Consider the following 20,198-nt stretch of genomic DNA (forward strand, 5'->3'; position numbering starts at 1 on the left):
ATAATCTACATATACATATATATTTACATATACATACATACATTTATATATATATATATATATATACATATATACATATATACATACATATATACATATATACACATATATATATATATACATTAACACGTATCCATATATACATATATATAAACACACATACATATATACATATATACATACATATATATATATATATATATATATATACATATACTGAACCCTCAACCTTGCATGCATGAAAACCTGAGAGCGAGAAAACATAGAAAGATAGAACTACCCATAAATATACTTTGTAAACACGACCGCGACCAAATTACCGTGACAAAGTACGCCTAAAATATGAATCCCGAGCATTCGTTACAGGCAGACTATGCGTAGAATCACAGGCAACCTCAAGACAGACCGCATATTGCTACTAAGAGCGACAGTAGACTACCTGAACAGAATAGACCTGCACACCATATACTGTGCGAAATGGAAATCGAGTCGTGCGATACTACTGTACCTAGAGCACATTGAATAGCGCAGTACACCACAAATGATACGTTGATAATCCAGGTGGTAAGAAGCACATAACCTACAACCACGTCACGTGCGATATTGCGACACATAAAGAGTACTCAGTAAAGCTATTGGGCGTATAATACCCAAAAAATACACCAGCCCTAATCAGACACCGAAAAAACCCCGTGGTTTGTAACATTTGAATTGCATTGAAGACGCATTTATTTGTTCCGTTGAGTGACTACAAGTACATAAGGTGGTGCTCTATATACATCCGCTCGAACAACCGGTGGCCACGGATTCCAGAGGCTCAGAAGCAACCTTGGACACGACCAAGACGGTATGCATGATGCTTATCAGGTGGGTGCTAAAAACAGTACTATAGCCCCACCAAAACACACACCAGCGACTATATACATCTCAGCAGACCAGAGATTACATTCCAGACGACCGAGTATTAGATAAAGAACATGCCACAAAGACACGATGAAGGTTGGAAACACATAGGACATATACATATGACTAATATACAAATATGCATTTCAATCGGTCAGGCAGTACGAATACATTGCTATTTATAAATCATGTCATATGATCAGAGCAAAATGTGTCATCAACCCGATTGAGATGCAATTTAATCTAGAACGAGACTTAACATACATTTGTAAAACAGATTTAAAATTGGGTAAATACACCAAAACTAGTACTACTCGACAGATATATATACAAAGGAAGAAACAGCTTGAATCAATACCGTTTATTGGTTAATGCATGAGATACTACTCTTCTTTCTATTCCATATACAAATTGCTGTGTGCTCTGGGATTCAACCTACCACAACGGCATATCCATACCCATCATAAGGTTTTTAGGAAACACATGGCGTACAGTGCAGTGTGATATATCGGTCAGGCAGTACGAATACATTGCTATATAAATCAAGTCATATGATCAGAGCAAAGTTTGTCATCACTCCGAATATCCAGCGCTATTAATACAATAGAAGCAAATATAGCTCTTGTCACGCCGCTACAGTAGCCATATATATAACTCTGCATGAGAAGCATAAGCACTTTATACAAAACCTCCACAGACTGTCACGAGTTGAAGTACGTGTGCATGTACAGGTGTATATGAACAACACTCGCATGTGAACACAGCCGTCAATAGAGAACAACCCTACTCAATAGTTAAAGCAGTACCTTAAATAACACCACCCACCCATACTAAAAAACCACAACACAGGCAGAACCACCATCAACGACACAATTACATATTCTTAATTATTTAATAGCTCACAGAAGTACTCATCACTTGTGCTTTAAGCCATAACGGGCTCCTGCTGTGCTTGTTCCTCGGCGGGCGGGGCCTGGGCCTCTGGTGCTGGGGTGGGGACGTTTTTGTGCTCGCTGGTGGGTTGGCTGGGGACAGCCTCCTCCTTAGGCTCAAGAATGGTTACAACATCGGGAAGGTTGGTCTTGGGTCCCATCTTGCCCTGTAGGGGGTGGGTGATACGGGGGAGACGAAAGGGGATGGGATATGATGAGCGTACAGGTATAGATGTAGAATTCACCCAACATTCTGACAAATGGGCCCTTTGAAAAAATAAAGATATGTATTTACCACCTCTATCGAGATACTAGGTATTCGTACATAGTCATAGAACATAAATATAGTACACAGTCTGGCATAGTTCATAGACCGCCTACCTAGGACATAATGACTAGCAGGTCCACACCCAAACTACTTCTTTGAACCCAGACCCGTCTCGCAACCCACAACCACACGCAAACACGCACATACCTGAGCATCGTGGGGCAACATAATCTTGACCTTGATACCAAGCACACCCTGACGCAGCAGTACGTGACGCACGGCGACATCAACAAAGGTCTTCTTGGGCTGACCGGAGTGAATCATAAGGCCATCCACGAACTTCATGGACTTGGCTCGCTGGGCACGGAGTTTACCGGACACAACCACCTCACAACCCTTGGCACCACTCTCCATGATGTAGCGCAGAACTCCGTAGCACGCACGGCGCACGGCTAGACCGCCCAACAGCTTGTAGCGCAGAGACTCACACTGTAGAATGGGGATGGGGGTTGGGATGAGGGTGTGGCAGGTGAAGTGATTAGAAAGTGCTGAGTGTGGCTTATTGGAAGGTCAAAGCGTGGAAGATGGCTCGAGGTACTGTAGCAACTTAGTTTGTTTGTATACACTAGAAAATACTGTGGCGGGATGAACTACCACATGAGCGACCGACCACACTCGTTATACGTAATACATACAAGAACCAATTCACGTTAAGATATTCTACAGTAACAGGACTTGAGCGAAAGCAACAGCAATTGAGGCTAAGAAATATATACACTAGTCCGTCCCAGAATACACACAAAATAAGACATGGCCGACAATTCTGAGATAACGTAAATATGTACCTATGTACTAGAATATTTACAGGCGTGTATACTCTATTCGCGTATATACACATATAAAACATACACACATATGATTATACACGTATATAGAAAAAATCGATACATATTTTTATACATATACATAAGTAAATAAAGATACTAATTATACTTGTATGTATGTATACATATATATAAAATAGATATATTCATATATACATTAATGTGTTTTACGGTTTTCGCTTTGTTCCTATATATATACGTATTTTGTTATATTTTAATGAATACAAAGAAAAATTAAGGACTATCTCTATGTTTACCTGAGCGATGGCGCACAGACCACGACGGTCGACCTTCTCGGCGTAAAGGGCGATGGCATCCTCCTCGAAGCCGAAACGCTTCTGCACGGCAGCGGTCAACTCGCGTACACGACGTCCCTATATCATAAAGCGTTGATAAGATATAGATATATATGCAACTTATACTTGGTTGGTTTACTATGTAATGCACCATTTACATATATATGTATATATATATATATATATGTATATGTATATATATATATGTATATGTATATATATATATACATATATTGTTTGTAGACAACCGGACTATCAGTACAACAAAACAACAAAAACCAGCTTTTACAAAAATTCTCTACTTGGTATGTCAGAGAAGATTGTTTACTTTCAGGCTTACAGTAACAGTTCGAATGATTAGAGACCTATATCATACAATATATACATAAACATATATATAACGATTTCATTTATATTTATATACAATGTTTATCTTTATATATATATATATAATGTATATATTTACATTTATAATTATATTTATATTCATATATAATGTTTATATTTATATTTATGTTTATATATATATATACATATATTTATTTTTATACATATATACATATATATATAAATATGTATACTATTATACTATGTATTTGTACATATCTAAATCTAAGTCTAAATCGAAATCGAAAACTAACTCTAAATCAACATAGATATATTAATTTATAAATATAAATATGAATATATATTTGTGAATACATATATAAATGTAAGTTTTTATGTCGGTTTTAAATACATACATATATACCATAAATATATATATGAATATATATATATATATCCGAATACATATATATGGCAATTTTTAAATACATAGATAAATATAAACATATATATATATATTATATATGTATATATATTTCTATATATATTGCTATATGTGCGTGTGTGTGTGTGTGTTTGAATATATATATTTATATATATATTTATATACAAAATATGTGTATGTATATATTTATATAAATTTACAAAATAAATGTATATATATATATAGTATAATACTATATATATATGTGTGTGTATGTTTGTACGTATGTATATGTATATGTATGTGTATATACATATACATATATGTATATATGTATATATGTATATATGTATATGTATATATATATATATATGAAAATATATATGCATATATATATGGACATATGTATACATATATTATTCTAGGTTCAACTGAGCAATCATGGACTAGCGCCAGAGCGAAGTATTCATCTCGCCACACTATAGCTTACCAACAAGAACAATAAAGTCTCTCATCTTGATAGTACTGCTGTTTTGCATCACGGATCTAAGTCGCGGGTACACAAACAGGCATGAATTAATCAGAAATGTACCAAATATAGTACATGACACGTACGTATATATCACATACCTTCTCTCCTAGAACGTTCTGGGTGCGGGTGGCACGGATGATGACCTCAGTCTTGGAGGGGGTGACACGCACCTCAACTCCAGAGTAACCGTCCTCAGACAACTCACGTGTGAGCATCTCGTTTAACTCGGCGTAGAACACACCATCCGCGACGAACTATATAGTTTAAGATGGCATGTAATGAAGTGTATGATATGTAGATTAAGTATTATGTGCAAAAAGTAAAATAGTATATACAATGTAAGGTGCATGGCCAGTATATGGCTAAATACACAATTTCAATATTACATAAGGATCGCTTGTATATTACGCGTCCATGCAAACGTCCGTGTGTTTCATGTATGTCTAAAATCCATGACGTCTTGTATGTTCCCTACGCCAGCTAACGTTATATTTTAACATACACACTCGATTGTGGTGTTTGAATGATTTACTGCTGCGTTTTCCAAAAGGTGTTGGTATCTCCGAACAATTGCTTTCATTGTGATTCTCTTATCGTATCGGCGTGGGTGATATGTTGAATTGAATTCTATATCTATAGATCATTGAAGATTTTCAGTCTTGCATATTGTATGTATGCATCTCTTCCCGCCCTCCAGTCCATATCTCGACTGTAATCGACAGACAGAGCATCAGGATGCCCAAATAAGACGTCAATTTGATAAATATTAACGCAAGCGTGATTTGGGTCTACTCTAAGGCGTATGTTTCCGTGGTTATATTTGGGACATAGTACACACCTTACGGATCTTACTAACGGGTGCAGCCATGTTGCTAATCGGTGATTGATACGAGACTACGTGAAAAAGGATTTAAACTCTGCTATACTCGTTTCTTTTTAGGTGACCAGGTTATTTGGCATTTGCACACCCACCATTCACTCAGATCACTTCGGACAAACGCACGCTTGTCCCAGGGCGTTGGGTTTTGGCTTTGGCTCAGTTGTAGGTACTCCACCACTCCATGTGCTGTACGGTTGATTGTAGTGGAAAAACCAAATAATACTATATATGCACACTACATAACCCGTATTTTACGTTTTCAGAATGGATGGCACTATATGGTACATCTCATGCAGAAATTGGTACGTTTTTATCGAATTGGCGATATCTCGTTTGGTTTTTAAAGCGGCCCAGATTACTTAGCAACAACCAGGTTTTTTCAATAGCAAATGTAGGGTTCCCATTGTAACATAACCCTGGAAAAGCCATCACGTTGTTCTACGCTTATCATTTTATATGAAATACTTCACTTTTTCATTTATGGCCCCTACTCTAATAAAGTAGAGTGCTGTGGAGATACGTTAATATATACCGGCTTTTATGTATACTATACGATATACATCGGACCAGTGTAAACGAAGGTAGTTGCAAATATATGTACACTCAGTATATCTAGTGCTAAATAACCTCGCTGCCTATCGTATCATACATAGTATTTACCAGCCTATACTCAGATTATCTCCCCAACTGTTATATACTTGGTAACAACCTCAGTGCGAAGTGAACGATGACAGAAAATACCGGCGCTCAAAAGCGTCAAGCAACTTTTATAGACTCACAAGGGAAGAAGAAGAAACAGAAACTCAGCCCAGAGCAAGCTGCATTACGAGGGAGAGTGGTCAAATGCTGCAAGGAACAGAACCTCGCAGAGGCAACCGAGGTATGCCATGTGCAGACGTACAACACACATAATTATTATTGTTATTATTATTATTATTATTATTATTATTATCATTATTATATAAGTGTATATGTATATTGTGTGTGTGCGTGTGTGTATATACAAGTGTATGTATTTATGTATGTATGAATTTATGTATGTATGTATTTATGTATGTATGAATTTATATATGTATGAATTTATGTAAGCATGTGTGAATGTGTGTGTTTGTGCTGTGTTTGTGTTTGCGTTTATGTGTATATGTGTATATCTTATGTATGCAAATATGTATATATTTATATTCATTAATATATAAATGTGTGTGTGTGTGTGTCTCCGTGTATATGTCTATATATGTGTATATGATACATATTTATCTATGATATATATGTGCCTGAGTATATATATACTATAGATATAGACCTGTATAATTTAGGCATGGCTCTATATACACATACATATATACATAAATGTATATCTGTGTATATATATATGTATATATATATAATGTATGTATGTATGTATGTACGTATGTATGTATATATATATGTGTGTGTGTATGTACGTATGTATGTATGTGTGTGTGTGTGTATATATTTATGTGTATATATATATATATGTTAATGTATATGGATATGGGTGTATATGTATGTATATATTCATATAGTCGCACATATGTATGTGTGTGTGTATGTATATACGTATATCTATATATATATATATATATAATTATGATTTTAATTATAGTTATATATATGTGTGTCTGGACGTCTGTGTTCGTATGTTTGTGTGACTGTGTCCTTATGCGTATGTATATTCTTCAGCGTATATTTGTTTATATCCAATATAGCCATTTCTTTCTACATGCCCGTATGTATAAACACGTAATATATATATATATAATATTTGTGTGCGTCTGTGTTCATAATTTTATGGATATATATACACATATATTTACCTATTTGTGAATATATTTGTATATATGTATGTATCTGTTGTTGAATGTCACTCAATTTTTTCTACGTATATCCTTGCATACGTAACGTTATGCATGATGTTGTGAACTGCCGCGTTTGTATACATATGAAGATGCTGCGTTACAGATATACATAGATTCTATGTCTGGTCAATTACTTGTTTGTACTACCTTTCTGGTGTGCATTCAAAATGTGTTTGTAGTTTCGTATGTATTGAAGGGTTTTGGTTATTTTGAACCGTATACGTTTAACTTGCTGTGGACATATGTGCTTGTGTTGTTATATAGAAATACTCACACGCCGTTATGTGGGATGGCCATGTGTTTGAATCACATCAAGCTTGTGTGTGTGGTTTTGTGGGTGCAGTCAGCATTTTCTTGGTCTGTATTTTGGGGGGGGATTTGGTTTTGTAAGAATTTGACATCTTTTACGTGTATGTACAACGCCTTCCATGTGTACCTGTGTAAATCTAAAAAGATCCGCGCCAGCATACAATCTCGAGTGTTAAATGAAATATTTGGTTGTGTGCAAGCTGTTCTTGTTTGAAAAACTATAATATATATATATATAATATTAATGAAGGATAACAGTACGATCAAATATACATATATATTGCCTGCATTATAATCGTCTTAAAAGTTTCCCGTAGTGTGTGTCCATGGTCTGCTTACACTCGGTTTAATATTTCCGCATCATGGCGGGCCTCCATAGCAACATTCCAAGTCACGTCTCTCGAAGCCAATACTTAACGACAGAGCCTGTGCTACCTGTCGCTAATCATATTGGCTGTATGTATTAGCTCATATATCGATGTATTAGTTCGTATAATGATGTATTATTTTATATAATGATGTATCAATTCATTTAATGACCTATTAGTTCATATAATGATCTATTAGTTCATATAGTGATGTATCAATTCATATAATGTTGTATTAGTTCATATAATGATCTATTAGTTCATGTAATGATGTATTAGTTTATATAATGTTGTATTAGTTCATACAATGAAGGATGCAGACACACATATTAGCCTTTACAACGGGCGAGCTAGAGTGTGAAAGTATGCAACCCACCCCAATGAGTCATCTCTCAATGCTGCATCACCGCCTGCCTGCAGATATGCGAGGCTTTCTTCGACGGCAAGATCGAGATGGAGAGCGGCTACCACAATCAACTACTCTACGTGCTAACCGGTGGCAGCATGGTAGTGCCCACAGACACCCGGCCCCAGCTAGCCCTGCGGCTATTCAAGAGCATGCAAGACCGGGGATGTACAATTAAAGAGGCGTCGTATACGTTACTGCTGCGTGCCTTGTGTGCCGCCCGGCAGATAGTCGAGGCTGAGCAGGTGCTGGAGACCATGCGTGAGCGCAGCGTGCACTTTAAGCTGCGCACGCACAGTGCGCTCATGCGTGGCTACTGTGAGGTGGGCAACAAGCAACGGGCCTACGAGGTGCTGAGCCTGATCCGCAATAAGTTCAAAGTCCTGGCGGAGGTGGACTATCTTCCGCTATTGACGCTGGCTCTAAAGCGGGACGAGATCGATGAGTTTGACGCGCTGGTGCGTGAGCTGATGGAAGACGAGTTCAGCCCGTCTAAGGAAACGTGGGGGCTAATGCAGAAACGCTACCGTGACACGCACACGTGGGACACCGCGGTGTCTGTATCGCCCGAGGGGGGGTGTGGGGCGTGCGCGTGTGTACTGAGAAGCGTCGATCCCACGCCGGAGGATATAAGCACGCTGATGGCTCGGATGGAGGGCTTGGTGGTCAAGGATGCCGACCGTGCGCGGGATTGGAAGCTGTTTACTGCGTGGTTTGAGGAGAATAAGTCCCGATTTGATACCGTTATTGACGGGGCCAATGTGGGGTTCTGGAAGAAGAACGGCAACGGCAATGTGCCGACACGAATTGACTACAAACAGGTGCAACGCCTTGTCAGTCATCTGGAGCAGGAGGGCCGGCGGGTGTTGCTGATACTGCACCACAGGCACCTGCTGCCGGATTTCATCGGCGAGAATACGGATATCGGGAATGTGTGGAAGGTAAGTGGTACGATCTATGTTGTGCGTTTGGTGTGGGTAGTTTTCTCTGGAACGAGGGTGAGTACAGATAGGTGTCAGTATGAAGAACGCAAAAAAAAAGTATTGCAGTAGTTGAGGACCAGCTCGTCCCGGTATAGGTATAAACCCGTTCGTATATGTGTATACGTGTACGCATGTGGACTAGACCACTCCGAATAGGTCCCTGAACTCTTGTCAGAGACCGTGTATATACTGTTGTCCACTTAGTTCTGATTGGGCTGGGATGAGCTAGAACCTGTGAGGTTGCTTTTGTACCGTCATTCGGGCGTGTCTGTTTTGCGGCCGCAATGGATACATGCTACTTTGTGGGCTGTGGCTATTCAGATGTGCGTATGTCCTTACATGCGTTTTCAAATGTGTGCTATCATGTGCAACAATAACTCGAATTGGGCGTTCGGTTGTACATCGGATGCATGTCGTGGGAAATTGTTCCAAACCACGCCATAAGCAAAGGTTGTTGGGCATATATGCGTATAGGTGTTTTTTTTATTGCACGCGCGTATGAACTTGTTAAATGATTGAATCTCTCAGAGTTGTACATGTCCATGAATATGCATGTACGCAAACGATCGTTTGCTTATGATGAATTTGAGATGAATGCATACCTGCTAAATGAGCCCTGAGCAATAGCACACGCATCACTATGTATGGGTACGCAAATAGAGCTACTCATGTGTAGTTGTGCACTGGTGTATGTTAAACTTATATTTGAATTGCATATGGATACGGCTTCACTGGCCAGGGAAGCATGTACATCAAAACGCACACGCACGTACCTACATTCGGCTTACTAACTCACTTTCACCAATACAAACAACCACACTCTAGGAGAAAGACATGCTGTACACGTGCAATTCTGGAAACAACGATGACTGGTACTGGATATATGCTGCTTTGGGATTGGGGCCTGGCGGCGACTTCGTTAGTAACGACGAGATGCGCGATCACAATTTCAACCTTTCCGAGCACAGGTGAGCTACGTGTCTAAGACATGCGTTTATACTCCTACGTACGTTCATGTGTTTATGTGGTATATATGTGCGTGTGTGTATATGTATATATATATGTATTTATATTTATATTTATGACATTATATTTTATGTTATGGACAACAAGTTGCGTGGCTAACCTATATGCAGAAACTTAAGCAGATGAAGTATCTAGCATCTGTATATACTTGACATCAAAGTCTACATTTCGATACCGGGTTTAACATGTGCATCACAACTAATGAGACAAGTATAGCAGCCAGTCAACTTGGCTAGTATTCCCCAGACAAATCACCTATGACGCACGCACTATCGAAAACAATCGGAAAGCTTGTTTATGACGGTCTTATCCAAACGCAGGAGTGTGGTCGAGTTTCTAACCCATCTTCACCCCTTCAATTGCCTTCGGTCTCCGGATTTGACCTATGGAGTGCAGGGTTGGCGGCTCAACTTTGTACACCATTTGATTGGTGGCCTATTCGGATCTAATTGACACCGAGCAGAAAATAGCCTCAAACATACACATGCTCAAAAGTTTTTGATTTGATTTTTTTTGTTTATACTCGCGTGGCTGCAGAGCGTTTAAAATCTGGAAGGAGCGACACGCTATCAAATTTGACTTTATCAAACGGGAGCCACTCGAGCCCAGGGAAATGATTATAGTTAAGCCGACCACATACTCGTTCCGCATGCAAATAAACGCGGACATGAGTTGGCATTTGCCCTCGAAAAAGGCTGTGCCTGTAGAAACGGACGAAGAAGAGGGCGGCGATGCAGATGTGTCACAGATGGAGACCTTGTGGATGTGTTTGCGCAGGAAGACTGGTGGGAACACAGGGAACAAGGACAATGGGTTAGTGGGAGTAGCTGGAACGGATAGTGAATCTGAACAGAACCCAGCTGTTGCCAATACGGAAGATGTGGTAAACGTAGAGGTCGCCGAGAAGACTGTTGAGAACACAGGGGACAAGGACGATGGATTAGTTGGAGTAGCTGGAACGGATAGTGAATTTGGACAGAACCCAGCTGTTGCCAATACGGAAGATGTGGCAAACGTAGAGGTCGCTGAGAGTAACAAAGAGGGTGAAACGATCAAAAAATCTGAGAGTAGACAAAATATTGAGAATATAGAAGTGAATCAAACGTAATTTTTTAAATAAAATATAAAAAGGTAAATTTCGGCTGGGTGGACAAATGCAGTTTACTAGGACTTCTATATATAAGAAGTTTATTTTACATTTCGTACAATGACTGACCGTCTGCTTGATTGAGGAATATTAGCTTGAAACTACATATGCTCGATTTCTATGTAACTGTTTTATATTTGCAATTATTTGAAAATTGATGCCTACTTACAAGGGGTGTCCACGTGATTATCGTCGTATAGTACTATAATGCGGACAATATGTGTTCCGCACGCGGTACTATTTAGTTCCATCCCAGTTTCAAAGTGTGAGGTCTAAAGCTTAGATAATTCTGACCAACGTGCCGATGAATGCGGCAATATACGTTTTTAGAACGATGGTGTAATACTCGTAGCTAGTATACTGAATGAAAATGGAAGGAGTCAACGAGTTCTTTCTAAGTCGTTTTCTGGTCGTGAGCAACCTACTTTCTAAAATATAGTCATTTTATACTAGAAAGGTGCAGTACTTGTCAGCGCTTATCTATCTACTTCGAAACCGGTGTGATACCAAATCATTGTACGCAAAGGAATAATTTTGTCTGATCGAAACCCTTTCGTCACATCTGCATAATAACCGGCATTCGTCGCTTACACAGTATCCTTTAAGCGTATTGGACTAACAATGACGTCGCACTACCACTACTTTCCACGAGTGTCGCAAACTCCTGCAGACCGGAGTTCAGAACGCCTGCCAAACTGAATATTGGACAGCTGTCCAAACTAGGACAAAATTGTCACCTTGAATATCCGAGTGGCCCTAAAAATTGGGTGGAAATGGTCCGTACCGGCCAGCAAAGGACGACTACCAACCAGACTGGATATAAAACTACCTGTCTCACGCTAATAGTCAATAATCAAGCGTTCTCATCGGTTAATAAGAATGTATACTACTGCCATCTTGAAAAAGTATGACTATCCCTATGTACGTACACTAAAGAAATAAAAAAACATCTCAATTAATAATGCAGTTTTCGAATCAATAACCACCTCATGAGGAAGGGTAAGGCGTGACCAATACAGCTCGTCTTCGTCTGTTCTGGAGACTCGTCAGGGTTAGAATCGTGTACTCGCATGATACTATATAGTTGGTTTTTCAGACCAATTTATCACATTGATCATAGAGCAATCGTCTTCAGTTAGGTGCAATAACATTTTGCCAGCATTCCTGCTTTGATTGGGATTGGAAGTACAAGATGAACTCTCATTGTAATGAACTGTCTTCATCGAAGTTGCGTACATATGCACTATTATTCATGCTTGTTTGTGAACAGGAACAGTGTGATCGATTGCAGCAGGTGCCGCTCGAGTGTGGAATTAGCTGCTATACTTGACGAGAAAATTCTAGTATGAATTTTGTTCTCCATCACTGTTCAACCCAATCATAGCTCGTTGTGTTCTGTACCTGAAATGGCGCTGATAATTCCAACTGTCTATATAAATATAAATATAAAGATGGTTTTTCCTGAACCCTGAGCTTCGCAGTTGAGCGACACGATCACACTTGACCGGTAGCATTCTATGCCCCCATCTTCGCCATCCACATGATGAATCTGTACTCGTTTTACATAGCAAACAATGATGTTCCCCTTCATTTAATATTTAGTATAGAAAACACCTCGGGTTTAGAGAGGTGTATAGCTATCTGTAAACAGGGTATATATATATCTTACTATATCTCTTCCATCTTTTAATAAATAATACATAGTACTACTCATGTCAATTCACTAGATGATTGTCGGGAGTGGGGAAAGTGACTCAAACACCACGTCGCGTCGTCCTGGCCTATCGATTGTCATTCTATTTTTATACTACATCTTTTTTACTACATATGAACGTTGGTGCACGCCCACAATTCACCGTTGCGCAATGATTTTTTAATAATCTGCGATACTGATTGAACTGTAAAGTAAATATTGATTTTAAACATTGGATCGGTATAAAATATTTTAAAATGTACTTAGTTGGAGTGATGCGCATAGTGACGTTCATCGTCAAATTTGAAGTTGATACTGGTTTCCCTTATCGATAAGTATCTCCTGCAATTCCCGTTTACATTTTTAGAGAAAACTACATTGATAAATGTTTGCTTCGAAGTACATACACATGCCCACTTCGAATTGTTAAGCTGTGCTATATCCAGGTACTATCCCGACATTCAGCAAAACATTAATTTGACATTTCTCCATCAGCTTTCATGTCAACGTTACGGTCCGAAGCAATTATCACACAGTGCGTCAGTTATAGGATAGTTACAGCCATCCGCTGTGGTACTTTTCAACTGTACAAATGATTGCGCTCTTGTTTTGTGTGACTTTTCTTCGATTCTATTTGAAGTTTTTACGAAGCCGACATTTCGTCTGCACGTGGAATGTACTGTAGGACATAAAAATTTCGGCGAACACTTTTTACAATCCATATCACAGTCGAAAACAGCCACATGAGAAAGACAAGCATATAGATGCTCATAACAGTAGAGTTGTAATGCCGCCTACCATCAAATTATGTAAGGAACATACCGAAAAACGTACAAAGTGAGTTGTTGTATAAGAATCATAAATGAACAGAAAACTAGGATCCCGAAACGAAGAAAAATATATAAATATATATCCCAACGAAATTGTAGCATGTGTACATAATTGTTTGCTTCTTTCCCGCTGTCTACCAAAAACGCTTTTTTTTCTTCTTCCTCGAGATGCCTCAATACACGTGCAACACGCCAATATAGATGGAAGAGAATTACAACGCATGATTACTCTGTAAGACAAAATTTCTAGCAGCCTGACACTCTAATATAGATGAAAGAGAGATTATAACGCATGATGACTCAGTAAGACAAAATTTCTAGCAGCCTGGGCCCTATAGTGGGCTGCAACAGAATTTGACTTCAAATATAGCAATGTTTTGCTTAATCTGAACTGTCACCACAACGAGTTGTCTCCAGGGACAAACTTCAATCGGCATACGCTACTGAAAATTTACACAGATAAAGCAAACTTGATCTTAATGTGACTCTTTCACTGAGTATCATGATTGGCTACGTTGCGTATTAGATATACAATTAACTCGCCACAAATCTGGATATGCACCTTTTATTGGAGCATGTGAGAAAACCATGAAAACCCTTCTGAACTGGATTCAGTTTTTGAGTATCAATATCACCGTTAGGTAAATCACGATTATGTAACAATTGGTTTTGCACTCGAATATCGGTGTAATATATGGGTTTTTATAACTCACTGAGTACAATGATACACCTCAAGGTGCAGAAATTCTGAAATATTCAATTTTGCTTTTACTTTTGTAAATAAACACATGTTGTTGGCAGTTTACGATTTGGGCGTGTAGTAGTCGCCTGAATCGAATATTTAATAACGAAATAGTTTGGCGGAAAGCAATACCTGATGTCGTTGTGTTTAAAAACTATGAAAATCACGAAATATTCGGTTTCAACCAGCTAGTAACTCCATTTCATACCTCCAAAGTATCATTTACAGCCTCTCGTGTGAGTGACAAAACACAGCTATGTAATCGAACTTAATATTCGTTTCCGTTCTAAGATTTGCGCGTAATAACCAACAACATGCATATTTACGTCTATCTAGCTAGGGTAAAATATTGAAGTATTTATTACCCAAATTTTCAACCGTATTGGCACACTGAGACATTCCTCAAAATAAATAGCAAATAACTATTGTTTCATCATCTGGGAACAAAGTTTGTCTTTTGTTCTTGTCTTAACTTCTATTTTCATTGTGCGAACTATTTATTTGCAGGCCGACTTTCAGAATTTGGTACAGTAGCGAATATAACGATGAATTAACTCGACGGCAAGAGTGTAACTACTTTCAGTTATACAAACTCGACTCGCGGACAATCGATTCGTTTTCAAAGTTCAGGCAATAATACTAATCGAGCAGGGATTCTTAGCCTTGTTGTGCTATCAACATTGTCATACGTACATAGAGAGACATGCATTAATTCGAATTGTACTGTTCCTTTAGTTGGTGAATTACAAGTTGCAATCCCATTTTTTCTCTAATTGTTGATAGCTCGTATACTGACATCCCAGCATTTATTAAATTAATGTAAACACATTTTATATTCAAAAATGGAAACTGTGGAATTTCTATCAAAGATGGATTCAGCAAATTTCTAACAACTTATATGAAATATTTTCATGTCAAGAACAACTCTTATTATAGATTACAGTGGATGAGCTCATCCGGCAGTTTCTACCAGATAGCAACCTTGCGAAGAACGACGATTTTGTACACGATCGTTACCATTTTGAAATAAAAACTTGGTGTCGATGCTAATTTATCGACCTTTATTTGATCTGATTTGTCCTCCAGAATCTGTCGACCGCATGATTTGAATCAGATGGCTTTGATCATGTCGAAATCTGACTTCTCAGACTCACTCTCTGTATATATGGTAAAATCCGGAAAATCCTTGTGAAAGTACTAATCTTTTTACAGGATTTTACCTCACTGACCATGAATTCGAAATGAATACTATCTTCCTCGCTTACTTATAAAACCTAAGTACCAAGCGCAAATACTTTATGTCATGATTTAGTATCTGTTATGCACTGAAGTCATTGTATTCATGAGTAATTTTTTCCTGCGAAATTGAGATGCCTGTCCCCGTACAGAAGTTTATCCTCGCCTGTTGTGATGCCTGTCACTGTACAGAGGATCGTCTACTCTTCATAAAAGTCAACGTTTACGGCAAATTCTATCGGGTCAACAGTTCCAACACGTGAACGTTTTCGACAAATTTTATCGAGGCATTTCTATACATCAACGTTTTTGGTTCATATATTTCGTTCAACGTTTTTTTTTTTTCGCCTCATCCATCTACAGATTCAACATTTTTACAATCCAGAGCTTCAGCATTCAACCTTGCCGTCAGACTTTAGTCTTCAGCCTTTAGCATTCAACCCTTGATTGTAAAATTGATGGGGAGTGAGAGACTACAAGAGTAGAAGTGAATTTAAATATGTTAGCAGCGGTTTACGCCTTCAGCCCGAGAATAATTTGAGACTTGTTCTCAAATTAATCTATGTATAGGCGGGTCAGCCCGAGAGCGCGTAAAAGTAATTTGAGACTTCTTCTTAGATTATTTTATTAATAGGCGGACCACCGGACAGCGCTCGAGAGTACGTAACAGAGAAAGTGGTATATTCATTTCTAGAAATACAGAGATGAATGGGTATAGAGATGCAATCGCCGATGACGACTGTTTGTGACTAGGAAAAGTCGTACTCGGCTCTGTCCTGTTGCCCTTGAACCCAAAAATCGCCTGGCGCTTATTTTCTAGCAGCACGCGTCTTTACCGTGTGTTTGAACTCCCACACGGCTTTTGTGCGCGAATAAAGTGTTCTGTATAAAGTTTCTCATGCTGATCATAGGAGTTTTTACCCTGACCAATTCAAGTGGTTGAACACTAGTACAAACATCATCAGTATATAACTGAGGGCGAGATCATACATAAATGCAATCGAACGCATCATTCTTTAGAAACACTCCCACTTTACCTATAACCCATCACTCTACACGCTAACAACTTATCAGGTCCGCCCAACACTCTAACAGTATGATATTATTCTTCTTTCTGTTTGGAACCGATGAAGGTATGGTACTTTTGTGTGCTGTAAAACTATAGCAAATGCATAATACTTTACAACGCAGAAGATTGGTGTTCGAAATACAGACGTTGAATGGTCTGATCAGGAAGGAATATGGGTCCTATCTAGTTCGGAAATACACGAACTGGATGGAGTATATGTGTTCCTTTTTTCAGCAGGTCTGCTCCAATTTCATTTAAATTCACTAACATGGTTTCATGTGATCTTTGTAATCAATAAGCGTGATTTAACTGGTGGACAAACCTATACCGGGAAACCATATCTGACATCTACTTACCTGCGAGGCTGTGGGGTGTCATGATGCACATTCTCAAATCCCTCGCATTACGTTACAGAATGTCTCATAAATAGCCAAGTCTATTTTAGAAATTCTTTCTGTATACTTTCTGGCAGTTGTTTTACAAGTGCCGAACAAACTGATGCCGATCAAGTACTGATTTAAGCAGGACGATATATAAGTGACAGGGGCACGGATAGGCACTGCGGATATGGTGCGTATCAGATAGTGATAAAACCCCATGTATGCTCTCAGAATTGTACCCGAGGACGACGATCTTTTCTATATAAGATTTCGCCTTACAAAAGTTGGTAGAAACGCAGTTTTTTATAAGCTATCTATTATGAGACGCATACATATCTTGTATTTGTTAACTAATCTTGCAGATTTGGCATTAATGTTTTAGATCCGACCAGATTCAGGTGTTGCGTATTCGGCTCGTGTTTGTGGTGTCGGAACCATTAACAAATTTTGCAAGCACGATGCTGATGTCGCCGACATCAAATCACAATTTTGTATTATATATAAGTACGTTGTCAAGGAGAAAACCCGCAAATTTTTTTAGGTAGATCACATGGTAGGAAACTATTCGAGAGGTATTCAAGCACTATGCGAACTGTATAACAATTCTCCGAAAATCCACTCGAATCGTTTCGTTCGTGTTGACTTATTTTCACCAATAGGGCATGTGCAAGAACATCACATACGACTGATCTAATTACCACATGCAAGGCATGACATCAGAAAAACTGATCCAAAGATATGCCGATCGCCACATCTTGAGTGCAAGCGATAAAAATAACGGCTGTAGGATCTATCTGGCCACCAGAGCAACCCATTTTAAACTCAAGCCTGAGTACGTTAATAAGCTTTGAATGATAAGAGATAGTCTCGCTATAAATGCATATCAAAAGCTAGAGGCCCAATTGTGAAAAATCTACTACAAATCAAGCATACTTCAAAAACGAATCGGTGTCTATTGAAAACCTCTGGCCAGTTTAGAATATCAAACGTCTAAATATCATGTTTCAATCATATCTAAATATACTATTTTATATATATGACAATACCCGAGGAATAGCCCGAAGTACGGCTTATGATTTCGAGATACGTTTGCCCTGTTTTCAATACTTTAGTAAAATTGAATCAATTGATACCAATGTAGATGTTTGAGATTAGTTTGCGACCGGCGATGATCAGCAGGGCTTTTGCAGATGCACTCAACATATTAATGATGCTCGGACTTTCTGAATGCATCTTCGCATTCTGCTGGCCATTAGTCTTTTAGTTTATCTTTGTGTAAACGCAGGTGTCCAAATGGCTGTAGCAAGTCTGCTAGATCGGGTATTCTATCGAACCCACAAAGACTGTTTGAATCCTTGCCAGTCGTATGAGTGCGCTAGTCTAGTAAGTGTGTGACTTTTCCAGGGTTTATGCCTATCCATTCTCCAGATATTATATACTCTAGGAGTGATACCTTCCCTCCGTTTGATAAGCCGGCCAAGCGTATCCAAAAGAGCAACAAGTCACTCAGTCCTAGTATACATTTGTATTGGGGGGACATATATAACACTGTCATATCGGTTTGAACCATACTGTGACCTAATAAAGTGATGTTAACATCCTTAGCCTTCTCATATTCTTTGCAGAATTTTAAAGTGATACTTCAATATAAAAGAAAGATAAATTCGAGTAGAAACACGATAAATTCGCGAGTCAGGGTCTAATAGACCATTAACTTTATTCCGTTTATATATACTGGTAGTATGACTCGTTTGTCCTTCTCCGCTTTGATTCTTCCCACCGTCGCCACTCGATATCAGGGCTTCTTCGAAAGCTCTCCGTCCCTAGGAGCCTTGGAGGACGAGCTTTGGTTTTGATTATGGCCAGATGGACATGAGTTCATAGCATATACTCCGTAGTTCTACATACGCTCCGAACAGATAGTGCATTGTCCACACGAGTCTGTGTGCTTTCCGTAGAAGCTCTGTTCCCTTTAGTTCTGGTATACAGTGACATAGCTAACGCACTCTGCATGCTTTTTTTGACGAGCTTTTGGCTCGTCTTTTGGTCTTTTCTGGCCACCACTACGGCAATCAGAAAGTTGCCATTTTTGTGGGTGATTCTGTCTCAGACCACTCTTCTCTCTGCAGTCGGTCATGGGCTCTGAAGCCTTGTTCCCGAATCGAGGGAAGTTTGTTCACCCGTCGCCCGTGTACGCTTGTACAAGTGAGTTCTACGGCACATTGGTCAACTTCACGGGCTTGGGGGTTCAATATTTTGCTTTAGCCATTTGCACTCCGTCTACCGGGCTGTCCTGTTCACCATGCTCGAGATATTGTGCATAAACACAATTTCTAACATACGTCAATGTTCAAGGACTCACGGCTCTCTGCACATCTTGTTAAGCTTATTTGTCATGGACGATATGTTCGTCTTTAAAGACAAGGAACAATCGCCGCACTTCAACAAGATTGCTAAGGATAATATAATTCATTTCAATTTGGGGTAAATTGGCTTCATATTCGTTGGAGAAGTTTCGTAAAGATTGAAAGGAAGTTAAGCTTGTCGAACTGCCGCGAGAATCTCGGAACGAGTGATGCGACGATGGAGGACATATGGTGTGTTGATTTGTGCTGATGAATAAAAACCACTTGTACCATTGGGTGGAAGCTATTTGAAATCATGCGCCATTGTGTGGAATATA

General features: G+C 38.9%; 2 protein-coding genes across 2 annotated transcripts; one reads left to right on the forward strand and one right to left on the reverse strand.

Annotated features, from left to right (window-relative positions):
• Nucleotides 1–1,245: 1,245 nt before the first annotated feature.
• SARC_07853 (40S ribosomal protein S3-B) lies at nucleotides 1,246–5,546 on the reverse strand. The gene is made up of 5 exons (XM_014298189.1): nucleotides 5,405–5,546; nucleotides 4,665–4,820; nucleotides 3,245–3,361; nucleotides 2,311–2,592; nucleotides 1,246–2,002 (listed from the first exon to the last, which is right to left on the reverse strand). Exons 1-5 carry the CDS (start codon nucleotides 5,432–5,434, stop codon nucleotides 1,829–1,831), a joined length of 759 nt encoding a protein of 252 aa, XP_014153664.1. The 5' UTR covers nucleotides 5,435–5,546; the 3' UTR covers nucleotides 1,246–1,828.
• A 627-nt stretch (nucleotides 5,547–6,173) lies between these two features.
• On the forward strand, nucleotides 6,174–11,550 carry SARC_07854 (hypothetical protein; the record flags this gene model as incomplete). Its single annotated transcript, XM_014298190.1, has 4 exons — nucleotides 6,174–6,326; nucleotides 8,424–9,350; nucleotides 10,218–10,360; nucleotides 10,956–11,550. The coding sequence occupies 4 exons, from the start codon at nucleotides 6,174–6,176 to the stop codon at nucleotides 11,524–11,526; spliced, it is 1,794 nt and encodes a 597-aa protein (XP_014153665.1). The 3' UTR covers nucleotides 11,527–11,550.
• Nucleotides 11,551–20,198: the final 8,648 nt, after the last annotated feature.

Source organism: Sphaeroforma arctica (genome assembly GCF_001186125.1).
Source record: "Sphaeroforma arctica JP610 unplaced genomic scaffold supercont1.653, whole genome shotgun sequence".
Taxonomy (NCBI): domain Eukaryota; class Ichthyosporea; order Ichthyophonida; genus Sphaeroforma; species Sphaeroforma arctica.